Below are 10,449 nucleotides of genomic sequence, written 5' to 3' on the forward strand. Positions count from 1 at the left end.
TTGTTAATATGACCAATTTAGTGACCACACCCCCTTAATACAACCCCCATTTTTACAAAATTTGGCAGGTTATGTAAAGTTTCCACACATTTCTGGGGGTTTTGGGGTCCTGTTTTATCTGTTACTACAGTTTTTCTAATGAAGGTGAAATTGCTCTTTAAGTTGCAAGTCTCAATTCCCCCAAAAGACCTGTTTAGCTTATTAGGTACAATTGTATCTCAGTGCAGGGGTGAGTATTCTGGGCTCTGCCAAAAGCCACTTATTTAATTAAGTTTGAGAAACTTTGTATTTTTATTGGCGTTCAGTGCAGGAGATCAAAGGGAAATAAGGAACTTTTCAATGAGAATCCAAGACTGTGGGCTGTGAAAATCTGGACAGTTGGGAGGTAGGAGTTTTGGCTGCAAATTTAGATCTGTGTGTGGATTTGGATCTGTGTTAACTGGATGTGAGCCTCTTGCTGTCAGACATCTGCATGAAACAGGTAGAAAGACTCACTTCTATTTCTAGTGTGGCCCAGCTAAACGCTGTAGGGCCAATCATCTCTAATACTGACTATAATAACAGGCAAAGCCCTGATAAAAAAAAAAACAACATTCAAATCTTTGGATTAGACAAATATGAGCAGAATTTTACTCACTGGACTTCCATTGCTTGTGTTCTACCACAGCACCACTAGGTGGCAGTGCAGGACCACATAAGATTGCAAAGCAAACACTATGGGCACAAAAACCAAAGTACAGAGGGGCTTCAGTCTAACTGCCCTGGTTTTTGATTATTCTGCAGATTTTTATTATGTTCCAAGAGCCCAACATTAATTCCTTCATTTACACTTCATTTACACATCCTGCTCCTGCATTCAGTTCTACTCTCTTACAAAGCTGGCAGTTATACACCACTTATTGCCCTCTAGGCCTGGCTGAGTAAATGGCTTCTTTCTAAGGGAGTCAGTCCCTGTCGCACTGCACCAGTGAGTACCCTTGCCTATAGTAATGGTGCCTCTGTAGCCTCAGGGCTACCACACACAGCAGTCCCAATACACAAAGAGTGGCCACAAAGACTGATGAGAAGAAGGTCCGGTCACTCAAGTTGGGGGTCCCTCCTGCAAAGGAAAAGATAAAGGTGATTGTAATTGGATAAAGTGACTTTATTATAGTGGAAATTGTAGCTGAAAATCTACTCTGGGTTATTCTCCAAAAATCTCCTTCTTGTCACTGTTAAGTGCACTTTTCTCTATTTGCCGTCTTATTGTATCTGCCCGCCCATATACAGCCCTCCTAACTCATTTTGCGCCACTTGACAACTCCTATGATGAATCTCATAATGTGTAAGAGGATAAAGCTATGGGGCGACATGGAATGATATTTCATGGATTATTCATTTGTGCTAAATAAATGGTGATTGTGCAGAACTCCCGGGAGGGTCTGCCCATGGCACAGGTGGGCACCAAAAGCCACAGAGGAACAATTTGCAGGTTGTGAAGGGACAGGACTTGCAGGTGACTGGGCAGGATGAAGGGGCACAATTTGGGCATAGCCACAGCAGATCAGGGTTGTTTTAAGGGCATTTTTCTCACTGGGACCCATTATACTTATTGGCAGGTCCCACCATCCATTGCGGTCTCTTTATGCACTTTGCACACTGTGTGGGCATTGTAAATTACCCAAACTATTAGGTTGTTGGGATTTAAGGGGCTATTGGTGGGGGTTCAAAACAGGTTAGAAGCCTCCTCGCAAGGGCATTAATGGCTGTTCTATTATTGGTACTAACTGACCTGGGAACAACATACCTTCAATTTCCAGTGGGAAAGGCATTGATTTCCCTCTGAGAGGCTGTCATGGCAGCTGGGTTGGTGGGTGGGTAATATTCATGCTTTCCTATGGATCGGCCTGGTCAGTTCTTAGAGTGCTTATTATGGTGAATTGTACTTTAACCTTATTTAGTATGTTGCTGTTTATGTCTCTACCAAGCCTTCCAGGCAGGGTATCAGAGGGTCTCCCGGGGGGCACAGCTCTAGTGGGCCCCGGGCAATAACAATTCCCACCATAGGTCTAAAGATTTAGAGCACTCTCTGCATCTCATAGCTGTGAGAGTCGTGCAATCAATGTCAGGCTCCCTAGAGAGCCCTGGGGGGCCCACTCTGATACTGTTGGACCATGATGTTCTTGTTCCATCTCGACTGTTCCTACACAAGACGTTGTATTATAACAAATAAATACATAGGATGAAAGTTACCGTGTGTGAATACAACAGGGCCCTGGGAAAGCCTCGCCCAATCCATATGGACTTTAGAGCCAAAAACATCCCGTTTGTGCCTGTGCCCGGCGCAGCCCTGAGTGCAGCGGTTGGGGTAAGTGCTGTTATGGCAGATGATAACCCTACAGGCCACAAACACCTCCTCCGACTTGTCGAATTTGAAAGCGTGGAAGCTAAATCGTTGCTCTCTGTGGTCCAACACCGGGTGCTCCTGCAGGGTGAAGTCCTGGAAACAGCTGGAAAAGCAATTGGGTTGGAATAAGAAGCTGAACAGAATCAGGACAGACTTTTTGTACAGGGGAGAATTCTGACCTGGAGAAGGTTCTGTCAAATCATGATTTACTGTGGGTGGGAACTGAAATATTTCCTCATATTCTCCATATTTAAGGGGCTTTTATTAGTTCTTTTGTCTCTTTTCCCTGTTGTTTTGCTCAAGCTTCTATGAAGGTAACTCTGACTAACATTCTTCTCATTGCACTCATTGGAAGACTGTATGCAGGGCTAAGAAAGGGCCAGCAGCTCATATAGACAAGTAGCTCTGGGGGTGCCTCTGCTTTCTGCTTTGGTGCATTAACCTGCAATAACATTCTGATGATATATAGGCAATATGTGCAATGTTTTGTATATTCAGCCACAACAAAAACACAGTTAGAAACCCTGCTCTGTACATGCAGTGACACTATATGGGAGTGTGTGTGTGTGTATATATATATACTGCATATATAAAGATAAAAGTATAGCACTCAACAAGTCTTGAAAAAAAAATTAAACAAAAAGTACTACACTACTCAGGAAGATAATCCCATAATGTAGTGTGGTCCTTCCAATATGTATATAAGTATATATATATATATATATACAATTATGCATTATACAGAAAGCTCCATATTACAGGAAGGCCATCTCTCAGAGACTCCGTTTTAATCAAATAATTCAGAATTTAAAAATGATTCCCTTTTCTCTGTAATAATAAAACAGTACCTGTACTTGATCCCAACTAAGATATAATTACCCCTTATTGGGGGCAGAACAGCCCTATTGGGTTTATTTAATGGTTAAATGATTCCCTTTTCTCTGTAATAATAAAACAGTACCTGTACTTGATCCCAACTAAGATATAATTACCCCTTATTGGGGGCAGAACAGCCCTATTGGGTTTATTTAATGGTTAAATGATTCCCTTTTCTCTGTAATAATAAAACAGTACCTGTACTTGATCCCAACTAAGATATAATTACCCCTTATTGGGGCAGAACAGCCCTATTGGGTTTATTTCATGGTTAAATGATTCCCTTTTCTCTGTAATAATAAAACAGTACCTGTACTTGATCCCAACTAAGATATAATTACCCCTTATTGGGGGCAGAACAGCCCTATTGGGTTTATTTAATGGTTAAATGATTCCCTTTTCTCTGTAATAATAAAACAGTACCTGTACTTGATCCCAACTAAGATATAATTACCCCTTATATTATTAAATATTATATTTATATATATAATATATATATTTAATATATTATTATGAAAAGATCTTTTATCTGGAAAACCCCAGGTCCTGAGCATTCTGGATAACAGGTCCCATAACTGTATATGTAAATTGTATATATTCCCCCACTGTGCAGATATATTTGAACCACTTTAGAAATGGGGGGGATTGTCACAGGTTTTCATAAGAGTGGAGAGTAATCTGTGTGTTTCCACCAGAAATTGGTGCAACTGGCGCACCCAAAGGGGGCGGTGCTGGGCACATTATACATATGGAATTGGAACAACAGGAACAGGAGGATCATGCCTTACCCATGCTGAATGAGAGTGTAGGAGTTCCCTGTATCTTCTAAGGACGGGGAGCACTTGCAGTCCTCTGTCAGCAGCTGGAGCTCTTTATCCACAGATTCCACTTTAAACTCCACGTAGAGCTTGCTGGGGAGGCTCATCTCGTAAGGGAAGTCAGTTATGGGTGCAGCGAAGGCATCACTGTGATAAAACTTCAGCGAGATGTTATAGTGGCCTCGGGACACCACATCAGTCACTTTGGGGTTAAAATTCAGACGTAGGTTCTCCTCCCTCTTCATTTCACAGCTCACTGGGGCTTCAATACGATGGATACTGGTCCTCGGCACAGTCCCATAGACAGTGTTTATATACACTATCTGCCCTTCTTTGTTCTGCAGGAAGGGGACATCATTGTCTCATGGTTAATTAATCAATTCCCATAAAGAAATGCTGTTTGATGAGAATCCCCTAAGCCAGGGGTCCCCAAACTTTCTTACTAGTGAGCCACAGTCAAATATAAAAAGACTTGGGGAGCAACACAAGCACCATAAAAGTTCATGGAGGAGCCAAATAAGGGCTGTGATTGGCTATTAGGGGCCTCTATGCACCCTATCAGCTTACAGGGACTTTATTTGGTAGGAAATCTTGTTTTTATTCAACCAAAACTTGCCCCCAAGTCAGGAATTCAAAAATAACTCCTTGGTTTGGGGGCACTGAGAGCAACACCCAAGGGGTTGGGGAGCAACATGTTGTCCCCGAGCCACTGGTTGGGGATCACTGCCCTAAGCCCATAAAGTTACAGAACTATGAAACCATTATATAAAGAACTTCAAAATCTGCTCACCCCTAAGTTCCATGGGACTGTCGTGCTAAGGTCCCCTCAGTATCTAGAAGAGCAATTAGGCATTCTCCTCAAATCTCACTCTAATTGGCTTTCAAGCTGAGCCCCCAATCACTGCTTCTGGTTGCCCAGGCGAGGCGGCCCTACCATTTGGCCCCTAGAGAAATGAGTTTTAAAACCCAGACCTCATTTATAGATTCCCTAATGCTTCAATTTGGGGTAGGGGGGGAGTATAGGTTAACCTGATAGCAAACATTGGAAAGGTCATATATAATAGATGGTAAATAGAATCTCACCAGAATGCTGGTTCCACAGCCACTCAAGGGTACTTTAATAACTGCAAAATTCCCATCCTGCTCTGCCTGACACAGAGGGTCTTCAAGGTGAATATCATTGACAGACAAGCCAGCCTCATACAGCACCTTCATGGGCAAGTGGTACTCAGCGCCATTGGTAGAACATTGCAGCAAAGGGGAACTTTCAGGTTCCAACGTTGGCTTTGGAGATGGTGGGTCTGGAAAGTGAAACATATAAAATCAGTTGTATTAACCCCCCACCAATGAGCCACTTGTACACCTCTTGTGGTGGCCTTGAATAATCATGGCACATTAAGGGGCTGATTTACTAAGACACGATTTAGAATCCGAATTGGAAAAATTCAGATTGGAAACGAACATTTTGCGACTTTTTCTTATTTTTTGCGATTTTTTCGGCGTCTTTACGATTTTTGCGTAAAAACGTGAGTTTTTCGGCGTCTTTACGATTTTTGCGTAAAAACGCGAGTTTTTCGTAGCCATTACGAAAATTGCGCAAAGTCGCGATTTTTTCGTAGCGTTAACACTTGCGCGCAAAGTCGCGCCTTTTTCGTAGCGTTAAAACTTAAAAGGCGCGACGTTTCGCGCAAGTTTTAACGCTACGAAAAAATCGTGACTTTGCGCAACTTTCGTAATGGCTACAAAAACTCGCGTTTTTACGCAAAAATCGTAGAGACGCCGAAAAACTCGCGTTTTTACGCAAAAATCGTAAAGACGCCGAAAAAATCACAAAATTACCGATCATTACGAAAAAAACGCAATCGGACGCATTCGGCCCGTTCGTGGGTTAGTAAATGTGCCCCTAAGAGTAAATAGAGTTTATTATTTAGTTTATTTTAGTTGTATCCATGCCATTATAAGAACCACCTTTATTTCATTTGCTGCTGGAATTGCCATTCATTTACTTACCTGGATATGTTGTTTCTTGGCCCAGCGGATATCCATAAGAACGATAAGCTTCAATCCCATAAACATAGATGGTGAAGGTTGAGGATTCATGGTATATTTCATGCTGCCCGCCCACTTTACCCAATGCGACTTCAAAGCCATTAACTCCATGTAACTCGAGGGTGGACACATTATACTGACTGAGGGGCTGGTGATCAAGGTAGAATTCTGATACTGACGATGCGTTGGATACAATGAGAAGGAAGTTAAAATAAAACCCATGAGTTATAAACTTGTAGTATTTCCTTGTCGGCTCCAAGGATGGAACGGAAGTAAAAAATGGGTCGTAACGATCAACATATCCATTAGGCTTGCTGTCTTGGAGGACATACGACATCATAACAGGTTTGCTGGAATCCACAAGAATGGCGTCGGATAAAGTGAGTCTTACGTGGGATCCTTGGTGTAGAATGTACTCAGTGGTTGCATTGGCTTCATCAACATTTACCACTGTATTTGCATTAGCTGCTATTATATCTATGAAATCTTGGTGGTGCTTTAACAAGGGAAATGCAGCAAAATGTTCCCCCCAGTTCTTCACGGGGTACAACTGGTCCACTACGATGTCACAAGCTACGCCGATGCCAGCAAAACACTTGTTGCCACTGAAAACAGCCACGGGGGCACTGGCTGTAATTCCGGTGCCTGTTATATCATATTGACTTTGGAACTGAATAATCTGCTGGGACTCGAGGGAGAAGGAGAAAGAGTCCCGGTCTCTGTACTGAATCCCATTAAACTCAATGAGCCCTGAGACGGTGACACTCACCGATACTACTTCTTCTAAACCGTTGGCAATAGCAAACTGGTTACCCTGCCTCCCCCCTGGAGTAAATATATAATATTCCATCCCCAGATCCTCTTGTGGTAGACAGGCCATGGCGTCAGAGGTTTCACCGTCTATGTAAAAGGCAAAAACTGAAATGTCTTCACTGGAAGTGACCAGCACCATTTTGGAAGATGCCTTCTTCTCACTCTCAGAGATCATGTACTGATAGTCTAGGGTCACCAAGCCATAACTATCACTTTCAATGGCTACAGTCTTATTGAATAATGGCTCTGCTACAGTCACTGCCACAGTCGCTGGCTTATCATAAGTCACCAGGTAGAGTTCAAGCTTTGTTGATGGCGTCCAGTGTTTCATGTCCATAAAAGCTGTTAGAAATCTTCTCTGAGCCCCTCCTAGAGAAAATAAAAACAGAACAAGATTAAATAATAACAGAGCATTGATTCTTGAACTTTTGGTCGACATTGGTACCAACATCCTGCTTTAATATAAACACATGGAGCAAAGGTGGAACCCTACAGAACCTAAACCGTATAATGAAGCAGTAGAATTCTTAATGAATCAGATAAAAGTGAGTATAGGGCTGGCCAGACTGGGGGTGAGTGAGTGTGGGACTGGCCAGACCGGGGGTGAGTGAGTGTGGGACTGGCCAGACCGGGGGTGAGTGAGTGTGGGACTGGCCAGACCGGGGGTGAGTGAGTGTGGGACTGGCCAGACCGGGGGTGAGTGAGTGTAGGACAGGCCAGACCGGGGGTGAGTGAGTGTGGGACTGGCCAGACCGGGGGTGAGTGAGTGTGGGACTGGCCAGACCGGGGGTGAGTGAGTGTAGGACAGGCCAGACCGGGGGTGAGTGAGTGTAGGACTGGCCAGACCGGGGGTGAGTGAGTGTGGGACAGGCCAGACTGGGGGTGAGTGAGTGTGGGACTGGCCAGACCGGGGGTGAGTGAGTGTGGGACTGGCCAGACCGGGGGTGAGTGAGTGTGGGACAGGCCAGACCGGGGGTGAGTGAGTGTAGGACAGGCCAGACCGGGGGTGAGTGAGTGTAGGACAGGCCAGACCGGGGGTGAGTGAGTGTGGGACTGGCCAGACCGGGGGTGAGTGAGTGTAGGACAGGCCAGATCGGGGGTGAGTGAGTGTAGGACAGGCCAGACCGGGGGTGAGTGAGTGTAGGACAGGCCAGACAGGGGGTGAGTGAGTGTAGGACTGGCCAGACCGGGGTGAGTGAGTGTAGGACAGGCCAGACCGGGGTGAGTGAGTGTAGGACAGGCCAGACCGGGGTGAGTGAGTGTAGGACAGGCCAGACAGGGGGTGAGTGAGTGTAGGACTGGCCAGACCGGGGGTGAGTGAGTGTAGGACTGGCCAGACAGGGGGTGAGTGAGTGTAGGACAGGCCAGACCGGGGTGAGTGAGTGTAGGACAGGCCAGACCGGGGTGAGTGAGTGTAGGACAGGCCAGACAGGGGGTGAGTGAGTGTAGGACTGGCCAGACTGGGGGTGAGTGAGTGTGGGACTGGCCAGACCGGGGGTGAGTGAGTGTGGGACTGGCCAGACCGGGGGTGAGTGAGTGTAGGACAGACCAGACCGGGGGTGAGTGAGTATAGGGCTGGCCAGACTGGGGGTGAGTGAGTGTAGGACTGGCCAGACCGGGGGTGAGTGAGTGTAGGACAGACCAGACCGGGGGTGAGTGAGTGTAGGACAGACCAGACCGGGGGTGAGTGAGTGTAGGACAGGCCAGACCGGGGGTGAGTGAGTGTAGGACAGGCCAGACCGGGGGTGAGTGAGTGTAGGACAGGCCAGACCGGGGGTGAGTGAGTGTAGGACAGGCCAGACCGGGGGTGAGTGAGTATAGGGCTGGCCAGACTGGGGGTGAGTGAGTGTGGGACAGGCCAGACTGGGGGTGAGTGAGTGTAGGACTGGCCAGACCGGGGGTGACTGAACTACAAAAAAAGAACAAAAAAGATATTACCTTTTGCAAGAATCCCTATAAAAATGACAATCACAAAGAGTTTTGCCATTGTGGTTCCTCTGTAGGTTCCCTGGTTCTGTGGGCTGAGCCTTCTGGGCCATCCTTATATACAAGGCCTTATCTCTCCCTCTGTTCCTATTGTGTTTGCCAGCTGATCCAGTATCCAACATTAGTATAAAATATGATCCTAATGTGATGATAACGGTGACATGGGAATGGGGCAGGTGTGGAACAGACTGAAAAACAATAATGTTCCAATTTAGTGCTTTATTAAAGGACAACTATACCCCCAAACAATGTAATTTGACTAAAACAGACAAAGACCAACTAGTGATAGAGCATGGGCTACTTTGGACTCCTCCTTCACAAGATGGGCCTTTGCTAAGGGGAAGTATTATGTTAGGAATTGGTTGAACTACACCTCCCCACTGGCAGATGTAAGTGTATGAATGAAATGAAAGATAATAAGGTCGCCAGGAGCTCTTTGCAGCAAAACTAAAATAACATTTGATTTGTCCAAGATCAAGATCCAAGATCCAAGTGCAGGGTTGATAATACTCACAATTTGATAGAGGTATAACCAATATTCAGCTGGTACAATGGATGATATTGCAGAGCACAGATGCACCACCATGGGGAATAGAGTAGTACAATAAATCCTCAGGGTTATTCACCTTAAGTGGCCCAGATCCCTCACAGCAGATGTGGATTAGGGATAGAATATAGCCTGATACCCTTGTCACTACTGCGGTCCCTTCACTAAGGCAGCAGAGCCGGTAGGAGACTACTCCCTTAACTCTCCTCTCCTGGTTGGAGCCAAGAAGCTGCTCTTTCTAGCTCAGCACTGACTGACTCACTCTCCTAGACAGCGCTATAACAGAATTAACCTGCTCCAGATAACCTTGTTCACAGGGTCCCTGTTCCCCGACTTCTCTAACGGTGAAAAGTTCCCTTAGGGGCAAACACTTCTGGGCCACGTGGATCCCAGGCTTCCTGGAGCACATCCGTACAGGTAAACTGCTGAAGGCCAAGAAGGAAGATCCACCCCTTCTCAAACACTATATTAAAGTGTGGTTGGGTGTGGTCTACCTATGGGCCAATAATCAGGTATAGGTAAATACCAAAATAGATACATGAGTCTTTGCCCAGTAAAAAGGAATAAGAAAATGGTAGGGTTTAAAGCCATAGGGGCATATTAACTCTATGGGTCCCTACAGGATAATAATTTATCAACAACTGAAGGACCACTGGTTGGGAATTGCTCCTTTATATAAATAATGGACACCCCACAGAGCCCCTTTACTCTTGTACTAAGTCACAGATAAAGACAGCCCTGATGGCCCCAGGACTGTAAGCTCAGACACTTTCCTGTAGGCTTTCTCCTACCACTTGAGGTGCAAGTTTGACCCAGTGCAGTAACCCAAAGTAGTCAAGCTATAGTAGCTTCGCTATAGGAATAATGAAGCCAATAGTTCATTATTCCTCTTCCAGTAGACCATCCAAAGCTACTTGCTGTTGCTTGCTGGTTGTTGAGCACATATCTATAATAGCAGTTTGGAAATTCCCCAT

General features: G+C 45.4%; 1 protein-coding gene across 1 annotated transcript; it reads right to left on the reverse strand.

The window, feature by feature from the left end:
* Positions 1 to 601: 601 nt before the first annotated feature.
* On the reverse strand, positions 602 to 9,107 carry LOC116410474. Its single transcript, XM_031901188.1, has 6 exons — positions 8,881 to 9,107; positions 6,091 to 7,311; positions 5,164 to 5,381; positions 4,051 to 4,418; positions 2,233 to 2,489; positions 602 to 1,099 (listed from the first exon to the last, which is right to left on the reverse strand). Exons 1-6 carry the CDS (start codon positions 8,927 to 8,929, stop codon positions 945 to 947), a joined length of 2,268 nt encoding a protein of 755 aa, XP_031757048.1. The 5' UTR covers positions 8,930 to 9,107; the 3' UTR covers positions 602 to 944.
* Between the last annotated feature and the right edge of the window lie 1,342 nt (positions 9,108 to 10,449).

Source organism: Xenopus tropicalis, chromosome 4 (assembly GCF_000004195.4).
Source record: "Xenopus tropicalis strain Nigerian chromosome 4, UCB_Xtro_10.0, whole genome shotgun sequence".
In the NCBI taxonomy this organism is placed as follows: domain Eukaryota; kingdom Metazoa; phylum Chordata; class Amphibia; order Anura; family Pipidae; genus Xenopus; species Xenopus tropicalis.